We start from the raw sequence: 25754 nt of genomic DNA, 5'->3' as shown, positions 1-25754 counted from the left end.
GCCACTTCATAGACCCTCATCAAGATAAATACCCAGATCTTTTTCCCATCTAAGTCGGGGTTTCTCTAGCTCAGTCAGTGTTAGTCCTGAAGTTAGAGCATCGTAAACATGGGAAATGGTCTTGAAAAGTGGTTGGTCTGCGTGGCAGAGTTGTTCAATAGGGGACATCTTAGGTAGGTTCCATTGTCCCTTGAGTCACCCTAATAAAGTTTCATAGCTGTAGGTAGCTAAAGAAGTCCCTGTTAGGCAAGTGGTATTTCTGTTTCAGCTGATCAAAAAACATAAGAACTCCCTCCTCATAACAATGTTCCAGAAGAGTGATCCCCTTATCAGACCATGGTCTAAAGTAGAGGTTGACCGATTATGATTTTTCAACACCGATACCGATTATTGGAGGACCAAAAAAAAGCCGATACCGATTAATCGGGCGATTTTATTGATTTTTTATTTTTAAAAATCAATAAAAATCAATAATGACAATTACAACAATACTGAATGACCACTTATTTTAACTTATTATAATATCAATAAAATCAATTTAGCCTCAAATAAATAATGAAACAGTTACAGTTACCTGCAGTTACTGGCCCAACACTCTTAACCGCTATGATACCTGCTGCCTCAACACATTGGTAGGTTGCACTAGATACTTCAAATATCTGCTATCCATGCGGAGTTGGCAGCGGGACAGCTCTTTCATTGCTCAGCAGGATACTTCTGTAAGGAGTGGGCTGTACTCTGTGGGGAGCTCAAACTTCATCAATATAGATATAGAGAAGGGATGGTGGAGACGGCCTGGTGACATTGAGCTGCCTGCCTATCCTTGGATATGCTGACCTGACCACCTCCGACTACCACCTCCGCTGACCATCTATGAGCTTCCAGGTCCTCACCTCCCAGGATGCCCCTCATAGCGCTCCGGTGCTGGGAGATGAGCCTCCCGAAGAGGAAGAAATTGAGCTTGAGGATGGAGGATTAGGAACAGCCACAGGTGCAGCAGCCTTTGCTCCCATCTGTCCTGTCTGCAGAGCGAACATAAGTTATTAAATCATCCGATAATGCCTGCAGCCGCACCTCATGGTGGCCAATCACAGTTCATTGGTGGATGAGAGCCGACCGTAAATGGTGGAGTTCAGCATGTTCCTCGGACGACTGCAGCCGCACCTCATGGTGGCCAATCACAGTTCATTGGTGGATGAGAGCCGACCGTAAATGGTGGAGTTCAGCATGTTCCTCCTCTGCTGGGTCCATTGTTGGCTGCTGGGTCCATTGTAGGCCTACTGTTACAGTGATGCTTGTATGAACTCGAACTTAGTCGCAGAGAAACACCGCAAGCAGAGGTAAAGGTAAATTCAGCTCTTTACATAAAATCTTGACAAAACCAAGGCAACAGCACGAAACAAAACACAAGACCTAAGCACAGATACAAGCAACAGAGGAACCTAAATAGCAAGGCAACCAGGTGAACAGAAGGTAGTCAAAACCAGGTGAAACCAATAAGTAATAATTAGGGTAACATGTAAACTAGAACAAGGCAAGGGTGCCCTCCAGCAGTAACCCAAGGGAACAACAATCAAATAAACGGAACCTGTGACACTCATGACCATGGCTGCCCATCTGCTGGAGGTTTCAAGAAGCAGAGTTTATTGAGATGATCTAGCTACTGTTGTAGCCTATAATTATTTAAAAATTACTTGCTGTTTATTTAGCAAGCACTTAGTGCTTTTCCTTACAGACAAAATCTCTATAAAAGTGTAATTTATTAATATTATGAAATACTACCTGAGACACCTTTTTGCTATTTGTCTCTGTACTCAATAAAAAAACATGAACATTATGCATGCCCACAATAGTATTGGGCAGCTGCTATTTGAGAACTCATCTGGTTTACAAATTATTGCAGAGCACAATGTACAACTGTTTTTAAAAGGTTTTTATTGCAAGGTATGCTATATGTGTAGGTTATTCCATGAAAAAAATCAAAAGATATGTCACATGCACCAAATACAACTGGTGTAGACATTACTGTAAAATAATAACAAAAGGAATAAGAGAGGAATAAAATAAAATACACAAGAATGGAGCTATACACTGTGTGCACAATTATTAGGCTAATTGTATTCCTCAGGATGAATTTGATTGTTGAACAAACACAATGTCAGTCAAGCCAAAATGTTACTGAACCTCAAACCTGAATGTTTAACAAAGGAAACGTGAGTTTTGTCTTTCTCAGAGGAATATATGTGTGCACAATTATTATGCAACTATTAGTGTCCAGAATTATTAGGCAACTAAATTACTAAAATAATTTCTCCCAAATCACTTGTTTATTCTCAATTTTTAGCGTAAGTGTAACAAATAAGTAACACAAAATGACTAACAGTTTTGACCTTTCAAAAATATTCAGTGACCAATTTAGCCACCTTTCTTGCCATAACTACCATGAACCTTCCATCCATGGAGAGAGACTGTCAGTTTGTTGATCTGTTCACAATCAACTTTCGCTGAAGCAGCAACCACAGCCTCCCAAATGCTGTTCAAAGAGGTGTATTGTATTCCCTCACTGTAAATCTCACCTTTGAGAAGGGCCCACAAGTTCTCAATAGGATTTAAGTCAGGTGAGGAAGGGGGCCAAGTCATTATTCGGGCATCTTTCAGGCCTTTGCTGGCTAGCTAAGCAGGGGAGTACTTGGATGCATGTGATGGAGCATTGTCCTGCATAAAGATCATGGCCTTCTTGAATGCTGATGACTTCTTCCTGTACCACTACTTGAAGAAAGACTCTTCCAGAAACTGGCAGTAGGTTTGGGAGTTGAGTTTCAGTCCATCTTCAACCTGAAAAGGTCCAACTACCTCATCCTTAATGATAGCAGGCCATACCAGTACCCCTCCTCCACCTTGCTGGCGCCTGACTCGAAGTGGTGCCCTCTGTGTCCATTACTGATCCAGCCACGGGCCCATCCATCTGGTCCATCAAGAGTCATTCTCATTTCATCTGCCCATAAAACCTTTGAAAAATCTGTGTTCAGGTATTTCTTTGCCCAATCTTGACGCTTCAACTTGGGAATCTAATTCAGCGGTGGTCGTTTTTCAGCCTTCGTGACCTTGGCCATGCCTCTGAGAACATGACACCTTGTACTTCTGGACTCTCCACGTTGGTTGCAGTTCTGGAATATGGTGGCACTGGAGGATAATGGGTTCCTGGTAGCTTGATGTTTAATTCTTCTCAGTTCTGGAATATGGTGGCACTGGAGGATAATGGGTTCCTGGTAGCTTGATGTTTAATTATTCTCAGTTCTGGAATATGGTGGCACTGGAGGATAATGGGTTCCTGGTAGCTTGATATTTAATTATTCTCAGTTCTGAAATATGGTGGCACTGGAGGATAATGGTTCCTGGTAGCTTGATGTTTAATTCTTCTCAGTTCTGGAATATGGTGGCACTGGAGGATAATGGGTTCCTGGTAGCTTGATGTTTAATTATTCTCAAGTCTGGAATATGGTGGCACTGGAGGATAATGGGTTCCTGGTAGCTTGATGTTTAATTCTTCTCAAGTCTTTTGCAGTTCATTTGCGCCTTTTCTTCTCCATGCGTTTTTTCTGCCCCAGTTGACTATTTGCAACAAAACTTTTGCAGGCAAAACTGTCCGGTGGTCACGCCTCCATAGTTTAGTTATTTCATGAGTGTTGCATCCGTCTGAAAGGCATTTTACCATTTGACTTTTCAGTCTCAGTTAAATCTCTTTTTTGGCCCATTTTACCTTTGGTAATGAAGCTGCCTAATAGTTATGCACACCTTGATATAAGTGTTATTCACTTTCGCCACACCCTCCCTCATTACACAAATACATATCACCTGAAAATGATTACATCCAATAAGCATTCAAGTTTATATGGTTTGGAGTTGGAAAATGTGCATAGAAATAATGATAAGATCAGAATTCTCACTTGCCTAATAATTGTGCACGCAGTGTATACAGGGAGTACCACTACCAGATAAATAGGTACGAGGTATTTTAGGAAGATATACATGAAGGCAGGGTAAAGTGACTAAGCATCAGGATGGATAATACAAGTAAAATAATGAAAAGTAGCAGAAGCAAATGATACGTGTAAAAGTGTGTGTGTGTGTGCTTGTGTAATGTGTATTAGCAGCATACCATCCTGCATCCCACTGCTAGCTTGCCTCTGAAGCTAAGCAGGGTTGTCCTGGATGGGAGACCAGATGCTGCTGGAAGTGGTGTTGGAGGGAAAGTAGAAGGCACTTTCCTCTGGTCTAAAATAAATAAATATCCCAATGCCCCAGGGCAGTGATTGGGAACATTGCCCTGTGTAGGGTGGCATCTTTCAAATGGGACGTTAAATGGGTGTCCTGACTCTCTGTGGTTACAAAAGATCCCATGGCTCTTATTGTAAGAGTAGGGGTGTTAACTGTGGTGTCCTGGCTAAATTCCCAATCTGACCCTCATACCTTGATGTCCACCTAATCATCCCCAGCTTCCAATTGGCTTATTCATATCCTCTCCCCAGTAACTATTCCCCAGGTTATTGCTGTGAATAAAAATGTTTTAAAAAATGTGTGAATGTGTGTGGGTTTTGTGCAGGAGTGTCAATGTACTGTGTGTGACTAGATGTGTGTGTGTATGTGTATATTTATATATATATACAGTGCCTTGCGAAAGTATTCGGCCCCCTTGAACTTTGCGACCTTTTGCCACATTTCAGGCTTCAAACATAAAGATATAAAACTGTATTTTTTTGTGAAGAATCAACAACAAGTGGGACACAATCATGAAGTGGAACGACATTTATTGGATATTTCAAACTTTTTTAACAAATCAAAAACTGAAAAATTGGGCGTGCAAAATTATTCAGCCCCTTTACTTTCAGTGCAGCAAACTCTCTCCAGAAGTTCAGTGAGGATCTCTGAATGATCTAATGTTGACCTAAATGACTAATGATGATAAATACAATCCACCTGTGTGTAATCAAGTCTCCGTATAAATGCACCTGCACTGTGATAGTCTCAGAGGTCCGTCAAAAGCGCAGAGAGCATCATGAAGAACAAGGAACATACCAGGCAGGTCAGAGATACTGTTGTGAAGAAGTTTAAAGCCGGATTTGGATACAAAAAGATTTCCCAAGCTTTAAACATCCCAAGGAGCACTGTGTTCAAGCGATTAATATTGAAATGGAAGGAGTATCAGACCACTGCAAATCTACCAAGACCTGGCCGTCCCTCTAAACTTTCAGCTCATACAAGGAGAAGACTGATCAGAGATGCAGCCAAGAGGCCCATGATCACTCTGGATGAACTGCAGAGATCTACAGCTGAGGTGGGAGACTCTGTCCATAGGACAACAATCAGTCGTATATTGCACAAATCTGGCCTTTATGGAAGAGTGGCAAGAAGAAAGTCATTTCTTAAAGATATCCATAAAAAGTGTTGTTTAAAGTTTGCCACAAGCCACCTGGGAGACACACCAAACATGTGGAAGAAGGTGCTCTGGTCAGATGAAACCAAAATTGAACTTTTTGGCAACATTGCAAAACGTTATGTTTGGCGTAAAAGCAACACAGCTCATCACCCTGAACACACCATCACCACTGTCAAACATGGTGGTGGCAGCATCATGGTTTGGGCCTGCTTTTCTTCAGCAGGGACAGGGAAGATGGTTAAAATTGATGGGAAGATTGATGGTGCCAAATACAGGACCATTCTGGAAGAAAACCTGATGGAGTCTGCAAAAGACCTGAGACTGGGACGGAGATTTGTCTTCCAACAAGACAATGATCCAAAACATAAAGCAAAATCTACAATGTAACGGTTCAAAAATAAACATATCCAGGTGTTAGAATGGCCAAATCACAGTCCAGACCTGAATCCAATCGAGAATCTGTGGAAAGAACTGAAAACTGCTGTTCACAAATGCTCTTCATCCTATGGATTGGGGGTAGAAGCTGTCTCAGAGCCTGTTGGTCCGTGAGCCGATGCTCCGGTACCGTTTGCTGAACGGTAGTAGAGTGAACAGTCTATAGCTTGGGTGGCTGGAGTCTTTGGCAATTTTTCGAGCCTTCCTCTGACACCGCCTGATATAGAGGACCTGGATGGCAGGGGGCTCTGCCCCAGTGAAGTACTGGGCTGTCCGCACCACCCTCTGTGGCGCTTTGCGGTCAAGGGTGGTGCATTTGCGATTACCAAGTGGTGAGATGCTCTCGATGCTCACTCAAGATGCTCTCGATGGTCCAGCTGTCGAACGTTTTGAGGATCTGAAGGCCCATGCCAAATCTTTTTAGCATCCTGAGGGGGAAGAGGCGCGGCCGTGCCCTCTTCACGACTGTGCTGGGTTGTGTGGACCATATTAAGTCTCTAGTGATGTGGATGCCAAGGAACTTGAAGCTCTCAACCCGCTCCACAACAGCCCTGTCAATGTGGATGGGGTCATGCTCTCCCCTATTTTTCCTATAGTCCGCGATCAGCTCCTTGGTCTTACTGATGCTGATGGAGAGTTTGTTATCCTGGTACCACACTGCTAGGTCTTTGACCTCCATCCTGTAGGCTGACTCATCATCGTCGAAGATTAGGCCTACCACTGTCATGTCGTCAGCAAAATTTGATGATGGCGTTGGAGTCGTGGGTGAACAAGGAGTAGTGGAGGGTAATAAGCACAGCCAAAGCACTTCATAATTACAGATGTGAGCGCTACAGGGTGATAGTAATTTAGGCAGGTTACCTTGAAGCTGTTGGTAATAGGGACAACGGTTGTCATCTTGAAGCATGTTGGGATTACAGACTGGGACAAGGAGATTGAAAATGTGAGGACACTTGCCTGCTAGTCAGTGCATGCTTTGAGAACGTGTCCATTTACATAAGTATTCAGAACCTTTACTCGATACTTTGTGAAGCACCTTTGGCAACAATTACAGCCTTGAGTCTTCCTAGGTATGACGCAACAAGCTTGGCACACCATTCTTCTCTGCAGATCCTCTCAAGCTCTGTCAGGTTGGATGGGGAGCGTCATTGCACAGCTATTTCCAGGTCTCTCCAGAGATGTTAGATCGGGTTCAAGACCGGGCTCTGGTTGGGCCACTCAAGGACATTCAGAGACTTATCACAAAGCCACTCCTGTGTTGTATTGGCTGTGTGCTTAGGGTCGTTGTCCTGTTGGACGGTAAATCTTCGCACCAGTCTGAGGTCCTGAGCGCTCTGGAGCAGGTTTTTATCAAGGATCTCTCTGTACTTTGCTCTGTTAATTTTTCCCTAGCGAAAATGGAGGTCCGGAAGTCAGGTTATCATCCTTTCACCCCCCCCCCCCCTCTACCTTCTCTTCCTTTTTATCTGCTGCTAAACCTACTTTCTATCTATCTATCTAAATGTCAAGCTTCTGCCTCTTAACCTAGGAAACTATTTTCAACCTTCTACTCCCTCGTTAATCCTCCACCCCCTCCTTCCTCCTTCTCTGCAGACAACTTTGTCAACCACTTTTAAAAGAAAACTCAGCATATTGAATTCACTGGTCCCACTCACACAGAACTACCTTGACCTCTGTCTACCCTCTCTCTCCAGATGAAATCCTGCAACTAGTGAAGTCCGGCCACCTGAAAATCTGCCCGCTCAACCCCATCCCCCATATCTAGACCATCTCTAGAGACCTTCTTCCATTCCTCACTTCCCTCATCAACTCATCACTGACCCTCTGACTTCAAAATGGCCAGAGTTGCTCCCCTCATCAAGAAACTCCAGTCTCAACGTCAACAGTGAAGAGGCGACTCCGGGATGCTGGCCTTCTAGGCAGAGATACTAAGAAAAAGCCATATCTCACACTGGCCAATAAAAATAAAAGATTATGATGGGTAAAAGAACACACACTGGACAGAGGAACTCTGCCTAGAAAGCCAGTATCCCTGGGTCACCTCTTCACTGTTGACGTTGAGACTGGTGTTTTGCGGGTACTATTTAATGAAGCTGCCAGTTGAGGACTTGTGAGTTGTCTGTTTCTCAGACTAGACGCTCTAATGTACGTCCTCTTGCTCAGTTGTGCACCGGGGTCTCCCACTCCTCCTTATATTCTGGTTAGGGCCAGTTTGTGCTGTTCTGTGAAGGGAGTATTACACAGCGTTATACCAGATCTTCAGTTTCTTGGCAATTTCTCGCATGTGATAGCCTTCATTTCGCAGAACAAGAATAGACTGCCGAGTTTCAGAAGAAAGGTCTTTGTTTCTGGCCATTTTGAGCCTGTAATCGAACCCACAAATACTGATTCTCCAGATACTTAACTAGTCTAAAGAAGGCCAGTTTTATTGCTTCTTCAATCAGAACAACCGTTTTCAGCTCTGCTAATATAATTGCAATAGGGTTTTCTAATGATCAATTAGCCTTTTCAAATGATAAACTTGGATTAGCTAACACAACATGCCATTGGAACACAGGAGTGATGGTTGCTGATAATGGGCCTCTGTACGCCTATGTAGATATTCCATTAAAAATCATCCGTTTCCACCAACAATAGTCATTTACAACAGTAACAATGTCTACACTGTATTTCTGATCAATTTGATGCTATTTTAATGGTCCAAAAAAAAAAAGGCTTTTCTTTCAAAAACAAGGACATTTCTTAGTGACCCCAACGTTTTGAACGGCAGTGTACATATTGTGGCAGACGGCGAGGGGAGTGGTTATTGAGGGGAGATATCTCACAGTTGGCTCCACCCCTGAGCCTTATATGGACTGCCTGCCCCAACAAGGCAAGGCTGTGGTTCATTAAGCCAGGGAGTCTGGCACACAGGGGCAGAGAGGGGAGAAGAAAGAGCACTAGCACCAGTTGTGACCTGGACTGTCTGATTACCCCCCTTGTGTACTGAACTGGATTGGCTGAGGACCTAAGTTTTAGGATTACCCCTGGAGAATGGAACGGACAACGAGACCAGTTTGGACTGTGAAATAGTTTGTGAACCCCCTCCCCCTTTCCCCAGTGTACAAAAATCCCTAATCAACTCCCCATTTGCATTCTAGTTGTGCTACTGGTTTGTGTTTTGTTATTGAACTTGTTGACGTGGAAACCCCACACCCCACACCCTTGAGCCTGCTACAATATGAATACAATATATATTCCAACTTTAAGATCATTAATCATTGTTTTAACATTGTAAAATATTCCAGTAAAATGTATGATGTGATCTTAGGTTTATAATGTGTCTGAAGCGTACAATGTAACACTCATGAGGTGAAAGTACATAAACCACTGTGGAGAATATATATTTTAATGATACAGCACTTGTGTGATTAGAGCAAATTAGATACTTGCATAGTATGTGCCACACAAAGTCCAAAGCTACCCAGTATTTTAGAAATCTCAGACACCTTAAGCTGAAGATGCAATACTGCATTAACACAATTAACGCTCCTAGCTCTTCATTTGGTTTGCCTTCAGTCCCAGACCCCCCCCCCGCCTCTTGTATCTTCCATGACATGAGACTTATAAAGCAAAGCAGGTTAAGAAGGAAAACCTTGGTTTCTGCATCAGCTGAGACTGCACCAACCAGATGCTAACAACACTTCCTACCTTAATATGGCAGTCTATTTAAGCTGACCAGGTTCTGCTCACACATCCTCTGCTGCCGTTTGCTGCTACTGCTAGTATGCATTTGTTTTTCTTGCTACCCACCACCACCCCAACCCCCACCTGTTTGGTTCTGTTTTCCTTCCTGCAGGTGGATTGGTATAGTAAACCTTGCTCACTGCCTGTAGTTATTTTGTTATGTATTGATGCTTTGCTCTGACAGTGAGCTACCCTGACGGAGCAGAACCTACTGCCAAGACCTATTGTACTGTTCATATTCTCTAATAAATGGTTAAACGAATACCTGGTGTTTCCTTTCTGGAATGTATTTATGACTGGAGAGGGAGTCCTTCAGAGGGAGATACTGAGAGAGCTTCTCAGACTGGCTGGCTCCAGGGTTTAGGTTCACAGGCCAAACAGACGTGTCTTTATATGCTCCTGTCCGCCCTCGTTATGGCAGCTAATTCTAATGATCCCCCTAGTCCAGACCACCACTTGAAGAGCAACAGGACACTCACTCTCCCACAGGGGCTTCATAGCTTCTGTAGGAGTCAAAAGGAGATGTTTGATTGTCAGATGCCAGTTTGTTCCAGTAACTGGCAGGGATTTTCTATATTATTAGTGATTATTCTTGATTAGATCATTCTTACCTGCTTCCCTAGAGCTTGCATAGAGTTAAACTCGATCTGTTCCCTCTTGATTCTGACCCAGTCAGGCTCATCTGGGATCATAAAGGCTAGAATCATCTTGACCAGGATCAGGACATGCTAACAAACACATTTTAGTCATTTAGCAGATGCTCTTATCCAGAGCAACTTACAGGAGCAATTAGGGTTACGTGCCTTGCTCAAGGGCACATCGGCAGATTTTTCACCTAGTCCGCTCGGGGATTCAGCCCAGCAACCTGTCGGTTACTGGCCCAATGCTCTTAACCACTAGGCTACCCTCACCTATGTTGGTTGGGCAGATGATGACACTAACATTCTGTAAATAAGACAATTGTTATGAACAAGATACTGTACCTCGACCAGGATGGCTCCCCAAACCTAACTCCCCTCCCTCGTACCGTACCAGGATGGCTCCCCAAACCTAACTCCCCTCCCTCGTACCGTACCAGGATGGCTCCCCAAACCTAACTCCCCTCCCTCGTACCGTACCAGGATGGCTCCCCAAACCTAACTCCCCTCCCTCGTACCGTACCAGGATGGCTCCCCAAACCTAACTCCCCTCCCTCGTACCGTACCAGGATGGCTCCCCAAACCTAACTCCCCTCCCTCGTACCGTACCAGGATGGCTCCCCAAACCTAACTCCCCTCCCTCGTACCGTACCTCGACCAGGATGGCTCCCCAAACCTAACTCCCCTCCCTCGTACCGTACCTCGACCAGGATGGCTCCCCAAACCTAACTCCCCTCCCTCATACCGTACCTCCACCAGGATGGCGACCAGTATGATGTTCTTGCCGCTGATCCCTCCCTCCAGACAGAACTCCTGGACGCGAGGGGACAGCAGTAGCAGCCAGCAGTTAGACATGATTGAGACAAAGCCCAGAACCTCAAACGCTGTCTGAAACATACACACAGGCATACAGTAATATGGTTACAGGTACATACAAGGACAGGAGCAAATACAGACATGTGCATAGTGACATCGATGGGCATTGATTAGGAAATAACATTGACCACTACATGTTGCTCACATTTATTTATTTACCAGATTTAGCTTCATAACACATTCCTGTCTGCATTAAAAATGACCTCTGTTTGTTCAAATTCTCATATCGCCCAAAACCCTCCTGACCTGCCACACCCCCATATTGGACACAGGGGCAGAGAATGGCTTGCGGAACAGTTTACAAATCTTGTAGGCATCCCCTGGGATCTCTGTGATGTTGTTGAGGAGCAGGAGGACGGCAGTGAGCGGGTATACACAGGAGAACAGACTCAAATATCCAAACTTCACCAGCAACTCAATGTACTCCGCAAACAGGCCCTGAAACGTAGCCACAGACGCAATAAGTTAATCACCAAAACAAAGAGACCCCTAACATACGACATGCAAATATTATAGGGTTGAAATAGACATTCGTGGTTGTATGAGTTTTGCCATAATTAAGCAGCTAGGTTATGTATATGTAGTTGTGGAGCCACTGGCCGTGCTATTTGTGCAACTGCATCTCTGTGTATGCATGTGCCTATGATCACCCAGGATCCAACCAAAGAGTTCCTAATCTTTGGAGGTATGTATCGGGATCCATGCTGCAGCGTTTTCACTTATAACATGATATCTAATGTCTGTTAAGCTGAAAACGATACTGTTTTATAATCCCCATGTTATGTGATCGTGTTACAGTTGTGTCCTGTATTTACAATATTATTGTCATTTTACAAAGTTAGCACGTTGCTGAACGCTAAAGGTTAGCTAGCGTCTGCCCTGTACATTCCTTGCTAAGGAGGTTAGTCACCCTGTGAAGAGTAAATGTATTTTTATTTATTGTCACAGATTTCATGACGGATTGGCAGTTGCTCTAAAGTGTGTGTGTGTCTGCAGGTACGGGCTCTAACTGTTATGGAACATTGTTATGTTACTGTACACGTGTATGGCCATCAGATGGAGTTTATAAGATGAGTGCTCCTCTGTAGTCATGTTGTTAAAAATCTAAACAGCATTGTGTCCTTTGTTGGCCAAGCATATGAGAACCGTTACACATATACACCCAACCTTGATTCCACCCCCTAAGGCACAGATGCAAAGAAACCAAGGCAGGCGAGCACAATGGAGAGAAAAAATAAAAATAAAAATAAAACATTTTACATGGACTTACTGGAAAAGGGGGAAGTCTTCTCTGGGCTCTGAGTTTGTCCATCTCTAGGTCGTCCTCCTGCTCTTTCTTATGGGGAGCACTGAGGAAGCGGTCGACTATAAACGGCACTACCACCTCTGTACACTGGTTCACCAGCTGGTTCAGAATTAGCAGAGAGGCAAGCCTCTGTGTGCACAAATCGACAAAACAAACATAGTTGCATACTGTATACACACACACTGTCTGGGATCAATTATGACGCACAGTGCACAGAGAGAACATGATCTGTTCTGTTGCAGAGTGCAATAAAATATATTTTCTATCTACCATTTAAAATGAGGTATTTCCACATTGTATAACTTTTCCTCCTGCCATAGACAAACTGTGCTGCGCAGCTGAAATCTCTTACCTTGCGTAGCAGTGGTAGGTCTTGTTTGTAAAAGGCAATGTGGAAGAGCACAGCAAAGTTGTTGAAGAAAGTAAACTGAAAATGAGAAAGGGAGATTTTGGCATATTATTTGACAGTATTATTTGGCATTAATAGACTAGTTTTATGCACAACAACTTTCTATCCAAGCTGGGAGAGTGCACAAAGACGGCTCATGTTATGTATGTGTAACGGCTTTCTTCCTGGGAAGGAGAGTCGGACCAAAAGGCAGCGTGGTTAGAGTTCATGTTATTTTAATAAGGTAACTCAACATGAACAGAAATACAAAACAATAAACGTGAAAACCAAAACAGTCCTAACTGGTGCAGAAAACACAAAGACAGGAAACAATCACCCACAAAACTCCAACACAAAACAAGCTACCTAAAAATGGTTCCCAATCAGAGACACTGACTAACACCTGCCTCTGATTGAGAACCATAACAGGCCACACACAGAAACAGACAAACTAGACACCCAACATAGAATGCCCACCCAGCTCACGTCCTGACCAACACTTAAACAAGGAAAACACACAAGAACTATGGTCAGAACGTGACAGTATGTGTAAGCTCATGTTATGCAGGTTCAGTAAGGCTATACAGCACAGTATTATTTCTTATTTTTTATCAATTGATTGTTGATTAGTATCCTGTTGTACAAGCTGCTATGTTTGAATTTCCAACTTTAATAACTAAACAATTACATTATTGCCGCCAGCCAGCAGTTTAAATCATGGCAGCCTTGCAACACAGACCTTGAAGGGTTCCACAGAAACTGTGTTATGCGAGTGTACACCTACCTGTATCAGAATACATTTAGCACCAGGGACTATTGCAACACATGTACAGTGCCTTTTGGTAAGTATTCAGATCCCTTGACTTTTTCCACATTTTGTTACTTTACAGCCTTATTCTAAAATGGATTACATAAAAAAATATCCTCATCAACCTACACACAATACCTCATAATGACAAAGCAAAAACATATATTTATTTTTTATTTTTGCAAATGTATTAAAAATAAAAAATAAAATTAATTTGGCTATGACCCTTTGCTATGAGACTCAACATTGTGATCAGGTGTATCCTGTTTCCATTGATCATCCTTGAGATGTTTCTACAACTTGATTGGAGTCCACCTGTGGTAAATTCAATTGATTGGACATGTGGAAACACATCTGTCTATATAAGGTCCCACAGTTGACAGCAAAAACCAAGCCACGAGGTCGAAGGAATTGTCCGTAAAACTCCAAGACAGGATTGTGTCGAGGCAAAGATCTGGGAAAATGTCTGCAGCATTGAAGGTCACTAAGAACACAGTGGCCTCCATCATTCTTAAATGGAAGAAATTTGGAACCACCAAGACCTTTGGCCTCCCGGCCATTCTGAGCATTCTGGGGAAAAGGGCCTTGGTCAGGGAGGTGACCAAGAACCCGATGGTCACTTTGATAGAGCTCTAGAGTTCCTCTGTGGAGATGGGAGAACCTTCCAGAAGGACAACCATCTCTGCAGCACTAAACCAATCAGGCCTTTATGGTAGAGTGGCCAGACGGAAGCCACTCCCCAGTAAAATGCACGACAGCCCGCTTGTAGTTTGCCAAAAGGCACCTAAAGACTCTCAGAAAATGAGAAGCAAGATTCTCTGGTCTGATGAAACCAAGATTGAACTCTTTTGCCTGAATGCCAACCATCATCTCTGGAGTGACCTGAAAATAGCTGAGCAGCAACGCTCCCCATCCAACCTGACAGAGTTTGAGAGGATCTGCAGAAAAGAATGGGAGAAGCTCCACAAATATAGGTTTGCCAAGCTTGTAGCGTTGTACCCAAGACGACTCCAGGCTGTAATCGCTGCCGACGGTGCTTCAACAAAGTACTGAGTAAAGGGTCTGAATACTTATGTAAATGTGATTTTTCAGTTTTTTTTATTCTAAAAACCTGTTGTTGCTTTGTCTTTATAGGGTATTGGATGTAGATTGATGAGGGAAAAAAATATTTCATACATTTTAGAATAAGGCTGTAGCGTAACAAAAGTGAAGGAATCTGAATACTTTCCGTATGCACTGTATATATACAGTAGAGAAAGGGGCGACTGAGAATAGACTGTCAGATGGGAGAGGACGACTGGGACTGACCAGGAGGACTTTGGTGATATGATGGTTCTGGAAGGAGGACTCCTCTCTGTGGTTTTCTATGAGGGGAAATCAGACTGATTTTCAGTGGACTTATCACACACAAACTGTGACACCTTGCATCCAATTGTATTCTCTATTTTTCTATGACTCTCTGTTCTTTGGTGAACTTAGCTCTGTGCTCCCAAACATTCTACCCCCTACTGCAATTATTCATCAACCTCACACTTATTTTCTCTCTCCCTCTTCTCTAACCCCTTCTATCATCTATTCCCTATCTAACTCATCTCCCTCCCCATTGCCTAGTGCCCTCTCTCACCCCACTTGGTAAGTTGCATGGCCACAGCGTGGTACACATTCTTTAATATGGTGGTGTAGACTGTGTGGGCTATGGAGGGCATGTAGAGCAGAACTCCAGAGAACAGGGAGCCGCTGTCCTGATGGAAGCCCTGTACCAGGGCCTCTCCGTGGTAGAAGCCTGTCATTCCCAGCACCACCAGTCCCAGGAACAGCCCCACTAGGGGAAACGACACCAGGCCCACACGCAGCTGCCTCTGCCACTCCGGGAACAGGGGCTCCAGACGGCCTGTCACAGGGTTGATCCCCAGGGTGCCATGGAAGCCAGGGCGGGGCTCAGCGAAACGCTCGGTCAGGTGCCATGTGCCCCAGCGGTGGGAGAGGGAGGAGCTCCGGCGCTTCCAGAACTCGATGAACACCGTGGACCACAGCATGCTGAATACAGCCTGTACCATGTGACCGCTGACTGAGAGGCCATAATCTTCCTCCTCCATCACCCCCTCCCTGGCCTGCTCCTTCACCACCCCACCACCTCCAGGCAGCGGAAAGGTCAGGACAAGGCCCAGGAAGGCAGGGGGAACCAGAGCCCAGGTGTAGAATTGCAGAAAGCTGAAGTAAAACGCCATGGTGCCTCCAAAGTATGACTGGATTGCATCTGCACAGGAAGAGAGCGATCAAAATTGGTACATGTTTGTGGTGGTGCCAGAGCATGGCGATATAGACAAAAAGTCCTATCGCGATAAATGTCACTATTTCGCTCGAAAACAACAAATACAACGATAAACCCCCCAAAATAAATGGACAGTTACTTTACATTAGCAGCAGGGCTCTGGATTTTTTTTTTGTCAGTGCCAAGTAAGACATCTGAGATGGTAGCCGATGATTATAACAGTAAGCTATTTCATCGAACATATCCAGGAAATGCATGATTTCCACAAACCGATGCTGGCACTAAGACCATACTCAATGAGCTGTATACGGCCATAAGCAAAAAGGAAAACGCTCATCCAGAGGCGGCACTCCTAGTGGCCGGGGACTTTTAATCCGTTTTACCTCATCTTTACCAGCATGTTAAATGTGCATCCGTAGGAAAAAAAACTATAGATCACCTATAGTCCACACACAGACGTTTACAAAGCTCTCCCTCTCCCTCCATTTGGCAAATCTGACTATAACTCTATCCTCCTGATTCCTGCTTACAAGCAAAAACTAAAGTAGGAAGCACCAGTGACTCAGTCAATAAAGATGTGGTCAGATGACAAAGATGCTAAGCTACAGGACTGTTTTGCTAGCACAGACTGGAATATGTTCCAGGAATCTTCCGATGGTATTGAGGAGTACATCACATCAGTCACTGGCTTCATCAATAAGTGCATTGATGACGTTGTCCCTACAGTGACTGTACGTACAGTGGGGAGAACAAGTATTTGATACACTGCCGATTTTGCAGGTTTTCCTACTTACAAAGCATGTCGAGGTCTGTAATTTTGTATCATAGGTACACTTCAACTGTGAGAGACGGAATCTAAAACAAAAATCCGTAAAATCACATTGTATGATTTTTAAGTAATTAATTTGCATTTTATTGCATGACATAAGTATTTGATCACCTACCAACCAGAAAGAATTCTGGCTCTCACAGACCTGTTAGTTTTTCTTTAAGAAGCCCTCCTGTTCTCCACTCATTACCTGTATTAACTGCACCTGTTTGAACTCGTTACCTGTATAAAAGACACCTGTCCACACACTCAATCAAACAGACTCCAACCTCTCCACAATGGCCAAGACCAGAGAGCTGTGTAAGGACATCAGGGATAAAATTGTAGACCCGCACAAGGCTGGGATGGGCTACAGGACAATAAGCAAGCAGCTTGGTGAGAAGGCAACAACTGTTGCCGCAATGATTAGAAAATGGAAGAAGTTCAAGATGACGGTCAATCACCCTCGGTCTGGGGCTCCATGCAAGATCTCACCTCGTGGGGCATCAATGATCATGAGGAAGGTGAGGGATCAGCCCAGAACTACACGGCAGGACCTGGTCAATGACCTGAAGAGAGCTGGGACCACAGTCTCAAAGAAAACCATTAGTAACACACTACGCCGTCATGGATTAAAATCCTGCAGCGCACGCAAGGTCCCCCTGCTCAAGCCAGCGCATCTCCAGCCCCTTCTGAAGTTTGCCAATGACCATCTGGATGATCCAGAGGAGGAATGGGAGAAGGTCATGTAAAATAGAGCTTTTTGGTCTAAACTCCACTCGCCGTGTTTGGAGGAAGAAGAAGGATGAGTACAACCCCCAAGAACACCATCCCAACCGTGAAGCATGGAGGTGGAAACATCATTCTTTGGGGATGCTTTTCTGCAAAGGGGACAGGACGACTGCACCGTATTGAGGGGAGGATGGATGGGGCCATTTCTCGCAAGATTTTGGCCAACAACCTCCTTCCCTCAGTAAGAGCAATGAAGATGGGTCGTGGCTGGGTCTTCCAGCATGACAACGACCTGAAACACACAGCCAGGGCAACTAAGGAGTGGCTCCGTAAGAAGCATCTCAAGGTCCTGGAGTGGCCTAGCCAGTCTCCAGACCTGAACCCAATAGAAAATCTTTAGAGGGAGCTGAAAGTCCGTATTGCCCAGCGACAGCCCCGAAACCTGAAGGATCTGGAGAAGGTCTGTATGGAGGAGTGGGCCAAAATCGCTGTTGCAGTGTGTGCAAACCTGGTCAAGAACTACAGGAAACATTACATCTCTGTAATTGCAAACAAAGGTTTCTGTACCAAATATTAAGTTATGCTTTTCTAACGTATCAAATACTTATGTCATTCAATAAAATGCAAATGAATTACTAAAAAAAATCATACAATGTGATTTTCTGGATTTTTGTTTTAGATTCCTTCTCTCACAGTTGAAGTGTACCTATGATAAAAATTACAGACCTCTACATGCTTTGTAAGTTGGAAAACCTGCAAAATCGGCAGTGTATCAAATACTTGCTCTTCCCACTGTACATACCCCAACCAGACGCCATGGATTAAAGGCAACATCCGCACTGAGCTAAAGTGTAGAGCTGTCGCTTCCACGGAACAGGACTCTAACCCGGACGCTTATAAGAATCCCATTACGCCCTCCAACGAACAATCAAACAGGCAAGGCATCAATACAGGACTAAGATTGAATCGTACTACACCGGCTCCGAAGCTCGTCGGATGTGGCAGGGCTGGCAAACTATTACAGACTACAAAGGGAAGCACAGCCGAGAGATGCCCAGTGACACGAGCCAACCAGATGAGCTAAATAACTTCTATGTTCGCTTCGAGGCAAGTAACACTGACACATGCATGAGAACATCAGCTGTCCGGATGACTGTGTAACCACGCTCTCCATAGCCGATGTGAGTAAGACCATGAAACAGGTCAACATTCACAAGGCCAGACGGATTACCAGAAACGTGTACTCCGAGCATGCACTGACCAACTGGCAAGTGTCTTCACCAACATGTTTCAAGCAGACCACCATAGTCGCTGTGTCCAGGAACACTAAAGTAACCTTCCTAAATGACTACCAACCCGTGGCACTCACGTCTGTAGCCGTGACGTGCTTTGAAAGGCTGGTCACGGCTCACATCAATACCATTATCCCTGAAACCTTAGACCCTCTCCAATTTGAATACCGCACCAACAGATCCACAGTTGATGCAATCTCTATTGCACTCCACACTGCCCTTTCCCACCTGGACAAAAGGAACACCTATGTGAGAATGCTATTCATTGAATACAGCTCAGCGGTCAACACGATAGTGCCCTCAAAGCTCATCACTAAGCTAAGGACCCTGGGACTAAACACTTCCCTCTGCAACTGGATCCTGGAATTCATGGCCTAGAGCCTATACACACTTTGAAAAAAAGGTTTTCGCTAGAACCTAAAGCGGTTATTTTCCTGTCCCGATAAGAGAACCCTTTTTGATTCCAGGAAGAACCCTATTGTGTTCCATGTAGAACCCTTTTCCCAGAGTGTTCTACATGGATCCCAATGGGGACAGCCAAATAACCCTTTTGGAACCCTTTTTTCTAAGAGTGTATTATTCAGCACCTGAGGAAGTGGGAAATCAAAACACAGCTAGATTGCTCACTCTTAAAAAAGTATGTCACTTTTTTTGTGTGTGTGTTTACTGTATGTTGTTGTTTACCGAGAGGCTGTCTCCATATCTGCTTCTTAGAGTACCACCTTCTGCCGAGGTCATTCAGTCTCTGCTGGTCATGTAGAGGGAAGATGTCCTTTATCACTCCTGCCCTCACCAGCTTCTGACCTACAGCACAGAGACAGGACGGATGGGCAACATCAGGGAACTGTACAATACCTCTACCATTATTACACATACAGACGGGTAACCAGGGGTAACATAGCCAGAAGCTTGGCAGCATACGTAAGGGACAGTGCAGATCACAGAGCAGTGAGAGAGGACCGGAGAGAGCACTGAAATGATGAGCCAGAGGTGATGCTCTGCTCTGCTGCAGAACAGCTTAGATCATGACATAGAAGACAGAACATGCAGAGGTTAGCAAATGGCACACATGTGCACAAGCAATATATTGACAGATGTGCCAAATTGTATTCTTTCATTTTTCATGTTTATATTATTCAATGTTCATTAATGTATGTAAACAATGTGTTATTGAAATCAAAATACTACTCATATTACAGCGCAAGCGGTAAAGCTTCATATGACACCAACTTTTGATTTGTAGAACACCATTACAGTCTTAAAGGAGGCTTGGGTAAGTCCACAAATATTCTAACTTCAATTAATTATTTCTCAAGTATGTTTAAAGATACAAATGTCAAATATATGGAAACAATACTTTCTCCAAAGGAAAATCCCCCAAATCTTGTTCCTTATTTGTTCTAGTTTTGAAGGAATCACCCAACATCCCCCTTTACATCACTCTATTCACATACCCACACACACACACACACACACACACACACACACACACACACACACACACACACACACACACACACACACACACACACACACACACACACACACACACACACACACACACACACACACACACACACACACACACACGTAAAGACTCACAGATGTTTTCCCAGGCCTCCAGGACCCCCGGAGCCTCTGGGACTCCAGGGATTCTCTGCTTCTTCTGGGCCTGTAGAGAGTCCAGCTCATTCTTGACTATGTACTGACGCTCCGCTAGCGTCAGGAACTCCTGCATGTCATCTGGTAACACAGGGGACAGGCGTCAATCAAGACTGTCATATACAGGACCAGTCAAAAGTTTGGACACATATATTGTAGAATAATAGTGAAGACATCAAAACTATTAAATAACACATATGGAATCATGTAGTAACCAAAAACGTGTTAAACAAATCTAAATACATTTTATATTTGAGATTCTTCAAAGTAGCCACCCTTTGCCTTGATGACAGCTTTGCACACTCTTGGCATTCTCTCAACCAGCTTCATGAGGTAGTCACCTGGAATGCATTTCAATTAACAGATGTGCCTTGTTAAAGGTTCATTTTTGGAATTTCTTTCCTTATTAATGCGTTTGAGCCAATCATTGTGTTGTGACAAGGTAGGGGTGGTATACAGAAGATAGCCCTATTTGGTAAAATACCAAATCCATATTATGGCAAGATCAGCTCAAATAAGCAAAGAGAAACGACAATCCATCATTACTTTAAAACATGAAGGTCAGTCAATCTGGAAAATGTTATGAACTGTCATTTAGAATTCTAGGCACACTTATCCAGCATGACTACGCCAATCTGGTTTGCACTTAGTGGGACTATCATTTGTTTTCAACAGGACAATGACCCAAAACACACCTCCAGGCTGTGTAAGGACTATTTGACCAAGGGGAGTGATAGAGTGCTGCATCAGATGACCTGGCCTCCACAATCTCCCGACATCAACAAAATTGAGATGGTTTAGGATGAGTCGGACCGCAGAGTGAAGGAAAAGCAGCCAACAAGTGCTCAGCATATGTGGGAACTCCTTCAAGGCTATTGGAAAAACATTCCTTGTGAAGCTGGTTTAGAGAGAGTGATGCTGTCAAATGCAAAGGGTGGCTACTTTGAAGAATCTAAAATCAAAAATATATTTTGATTAGTTTAACACTTTTGTCTTGCGTGTGTTATTTCATAGTTTTGATGTCTTCACTATTATTCTACAATGTAGAACATTTTACAAATAAATGAAAAACCTTGAATGAGTAGGTGTGTCCAAACTTTTGACTGGTACTGTATATTACATTTAATATGTAATTTTGTCTACATTACCACACTATTACAACAGTGAATGTGTATTTTGTTGATTCTATTCCTACAGAAGGTGTATTGGGTGCTGAAGATCTGTTACAACTTGTAACTGCTATTACCTTTAATATCCCTCTACTCATCCCCCACTATTACCAACATTCTTACCAACATTGGTGAAGTTGTCTCTGTCGTGGTAGGAGAAAGAAGCCATCTCTTCATTGCGGTATTTCTTACACAGACCCAGATCCTCCGTGGCTCTGAGAAGGGTGCAGCGAGGAGCAGACACCACGATCACATTTCCACACTCATCCTCTCCAGGGTGGGCCAGCAATGCTGCTCCTAGTCCAGGGAGGAGGAGAGGGTCAACTACAGTACTCCTGCCTCTACTGCAGTGAGTGAATTATTGACACTTAATTCAGCTAATAAACTAAGATTACACAGATTGCCCCTGCAGTTGTATTGTGCAACATTTAATCAGGATTAACCTGATGTTAGCTGACTACTTTGAAACTAGAGACTCAACTAATAAACGAATCATCAAGCCCAGGTGAATCAGTTGAATCAGATGTGTTAATAGCACTTGGCTGGAACAAAACAAGCAACACAGACTGAAGAACAGTCAGGCCTCTGATCTGCTGCTGACTCTATCTGACCTGACCTCTCACCTCCATGTCTCTTTGAAGCTTCAATCAGGGAGATGAGCCACCTCTTAGTGACAGGCTGGACGCTGTCTGACAGCTGGATGAGGACCAGGGGCTCCACCTGCTTAGACACACAGCAGGGACAGCTGACCTGCGTCCAGCAGTCCTGGGACAGGACCTTAGTCTGTGTCTGGACAGAGCCTTTATCCCCCAGCGACATCATCACGTCCCTGAGGAGGACAAGGAGTTTTACTGTATCTGTTACAAACTCTGTAAGACACACATTACATGGGTCGTTCCAACAACAACAACAAAAAGGCACAACAAAGAGGATCCGACACCCACCATCTGAGTGTTCTAAAATGGTTTCTGCAGTTAGACATTATTATTTGGTTGAAATATAATTTGATCTGAGAAATTAAGCTAATAGATTGCACCTAAATTGGCAATTTTAAATTATAGGATTTATATAATATTCAGTAAATATAGTACCAACATCCAATTTGGACTAAACGTCTTCCTACCAATGCTGAAATGACATGGGGGTCATACGGGGTTTTGATTGCTTTGGGTTTTGTTCACCTGCATCTGGTTGTCTTGACTTACAGAGATGCAGGACTGAGATGAAAGGTCTACTTGTTTGGCTTGATAGCTAGCTAGCTGGCTATTTGAACAACAAATGCATGCGGTGGTCGGGGATGGCAGAGAAGGCTAAGGGACTAGTTCCTAACCACTGTCGATGTGTAGTGGCTTTTGAGAGCTATTTCAGCAGCCGTGACACAATATCGGCAAGGGAGGACCAGTATTGCGGATTTTGTAATATTCCTGTCAAGTTTTTTTTATGTGAATGTCCCCTATGTTTTTTAAAAACTCAATCAATCAATCCATCAACGACTCACATGGAGATCTCAAATGGCCATAGAAGGCTGTGGCTACAGGTTAGAGAGCAGTCCCATTTGCATGTGATGCGGAGAGGAGAGGGTAACAGACCACTAAGCACAGACCGGCCTTGATCAAAATGTCTACGGACGTTGGTCCGGCCTATTTTTTCCCCAAACATAGACATCTATGTTTCACAAGTTTGGACAGCACCATACGACACAGTACAGTACAATAGAGCACAGCACAGCAGAGTACAGTACATTACAGTACAATAAAGTACTTGAATCGCTACTGTACTTGAATCTACTGAATACAATTCTACTGTACCGTACTCTACTGAATAAAACTATACTGTCCTGTATCATACTGTACTCTACTGTACTCTGCTGTGCTCTGCTGTACTGAACTGTGCCGTACTGTACTGTGCTGTTCAAACTTGTGAAACATAGCCTAGACATCTATGACTCACAAAAATTTGGTCTGGTCCCAACTACCCAATTTTGTACTTGTTTGGGGGCGGAGTTCAGTAGAATAATACCCAGTATCCTTTTCAAGTGTTTGTTTTTACATTTACATTTACATTGTGGTCATTCAGTAGACACTCTTATTCAGAGCAACCAGAGCAAGTATTGATGTCAACTGCACAAGTACAGTGAAATGCATTTATTGCAAGATCTAAACCCAGCAATGTAGTAATCAATATCAATATAGTACTAAAAATAACATAAGGTAGAACAAAAACACAAATAACAAATAAGAAGAACACATGAAAGTAAGAAGCTAAACTCAGCAAAAAAAAGAAACGTCCTCTCACTGTCAACTGCGTTTATTTTCAGCAAACTTAACATGTGTAAATATTTGTATGAACATAACAAGATTCAACAACTGAAACATAAACTGAACAAGTTCCACAGACATGTGACAAACAGAAATTGAATAATGTGTCCCTGAACAAAGGGGTGGTCAAAATCAAAAGTAACAGTCAGTATCTGGTGTGGCCACCAGCTAGCTGCATTAAGTACTGTAGTGGAATCTTCTCCTCGTGGACTGCACCAGATCTGCCAGTTCTCGCTGTGAGATGTTACCTCACTCTTCCACCAAGGCACCTGCAAGTTCCCGGACATTTCTGGGGGGGAATGGCCCTAGCCCTAACCCTCCGATCCAACAGGTCCCAGATGTGCTCAATGTGATTGAGATTCATGCTCTTCGTTGGCCATGGCAGAACACTGACATTCCTGTCTTGCAGGAAATCATGCACAGAACGAGCAGTATGGCTGGTGGCATTGTCATGTTGCAGGGTCATGTCAGGATGAGCCTGCAGGAAGGGTACCACATGAAGGAGGAGGATGTCTTCCCTGTAACGCACAGCGTTGAGATTGCCTGCAATGACAACAAGCTCAGTCCGATGATGCTGTGACACACCGCCCCAGACCATGATGGACCCTCTGCCTTCAAATTGATCCCACTCCAGAGTACAGGCCTCGGTGTAACGCTCATTCCTTCTACGATAAACGCAAATCCGACCATCACCTCTGGTGAGACAAAACCGCGACTCGTCAGTGAAGAACACTTTTTGCAAGTCCTGTCTGGTCAAGCAACGGTGGGTTTGTGCCCATAGACGACGTTGTTGCCGGTGATGTCTGGTGAGGACCTGCCTTACAACAGGCTTACAAGCCCTCAGTCCAGCCTCTCTCAGCCTATTGCGGAACGTCTGAGCAATGATGGAGGGATTGTGCATTCCTGATGTAACTCGGACAGTTGTTGTTGCCATCCTTTACCTGTCCCGCAGGTGTGATGTTCGGATGTACCGATCCTGTGCAGGTGTTGTTACACGTGGTCTGCCACTGCGAAGACAATCAGCTATCCGTTGTCTCCCTGTAGCGCTGTCTTAGGCGTCTCACGGTATGGACATTGCAATTTCTTTCCCTGGCCACATCTGCAGTCCTCATGCCTCCTTGTAGCATGCCCAAGGCACGTTCACACAGATGAGCAGGGACCCTGGGCATCTTGTTTTTTATTTATTTTTTAGAGTCAGTAAAAGCCTCTTCAGTGTCCTAAGTTTTCATAACTGTGACCTTAAATAGCCTACCGTCTGTAAGCTGTTAGTGCATGTTCATTAATTGTTTATGGTTCATTGAACAAGCATGGGAAACAGTGTTTAAACCCTTTACAATGAAGATCTGTGAAGTTACTTGGATTTTTACGAATTATCTTTGAAAGACAAGGTCCTGAAAAAGGGGTGTTTCTTTTTTTGCTGAGTTTATATACAGGATCAATTCCAATACCATATTTATAATGTGTCGGGATACTGGAGTGACAAAGGTAGACATGTATAGGGGTAAGGTGTCTAGGCATCAGGATCAACAAAATAGCAGCAGCGCAAATGAAGAATGTATGTGTGTGTGTTGTGGTAGACCAGGGGGTTTGGTCAAGACGTTTACACAGATCAGACACGGACAGAGTAAGATTAGCTCGGTTTCAAGGGTGTTTATTTAAATAATAAATAAAAAAGGATAGGTCTCCCCCAGGGAGACCCTCTCCAAGACACCATCTTCTGGGCTCCGGGTCTTGCTGTACGGCACAAAACTGCACTCACGCCTGTTACCTCTGTAACAGTCCCCAACAGGAGTCCTTTCTTCCCCAACTCTCTCCCTGTGTGCTGTCCTTCTGACAGCTTTATGGGCCTTGTACAGCTGGTGAGCAATCAGCCCTTGATTACTCCCC

General features: G+C 44.0%; 1 protein-coding gene across 1 annotated transcript; it reads right to left on the bottom strand.

The window, feature by feature from the left end:
* Positions 1–9762: 9762 nt before the first annotated feature.
* On the bottom strand, positions 9763–22371 carry LOC139381731 (anoctamin-10-like). Its single transcript, XM_071125466.1, has 12 exons — positions 22173–22371; positions 21673–21846; positions 20321–20461; positions 19403–19522; positions 15239–15871; positions 14923–14978; positions 12771–12845; positions 12383–12547; positions 11359–11550; positions 10987–11124; positions 10210–10326; positions 9763–10101 (listed from the first exon to the last, which is right to left on the bottom strand). The coding sequence occupies exons 1-12, from the start codon at positions 22369–22371 to the stop codon at positions 10093–10095; spliced, it is 2019 nt and encodes a 672-aa protein (XP_070981567.1). The 3' UTR covers positions 9763–10092.
* Between the last annotated feature and the right edge of the window lie 3383 nt (positions 22372–25754).

The sequence above is a fragment of the Oncorhynchus clarkii genome, chromosome 2 (assembly GCF_045791955.1).
Source record: "Oncorhynchus clarkii lewisi isolate Uvic-CL-2024 chromosome 2, UVic_Ocla_1.0, whole genome shotgun sequence".
Lineage (NCBI taxonomy): Eukaryota > Metazoa > Chordata > Actinopteri > Salmoniformes > Salmonidae > Oncorhynchus > Oncorhynchus clarkii.
The sequence above is the reverse complement of the archived record's forward strand: the minus strand, read 5'-3'. Positions and strand labels throughout refer to the sequence as shown.

Bases quoted from the DNA above. Each gene is read 5' to 3' on its own strand.
- LOC139381731 (XM_071125466.1), bottom strand. From the start codon at position 22,371: ATGATGTCGCTGGGGGATAAAGGCTCTGTCCAGACACAGACTAAGGTC. The intron at 12,846-14,922 runs GTCAGTCCCAGT...TCTCATTTTCAG, and splicing joins ATATCACCAAAGTCCTCCTG to TTTACTTTCTTCAACAACTT. The intron at 11,551-12,382 runs GTAAGTCCATGT...GCTACGTTTCAG, and splicing joins GAAGACTTCCCCCTTTTCCA to GGCCTGTTTGCGGAGTACAT.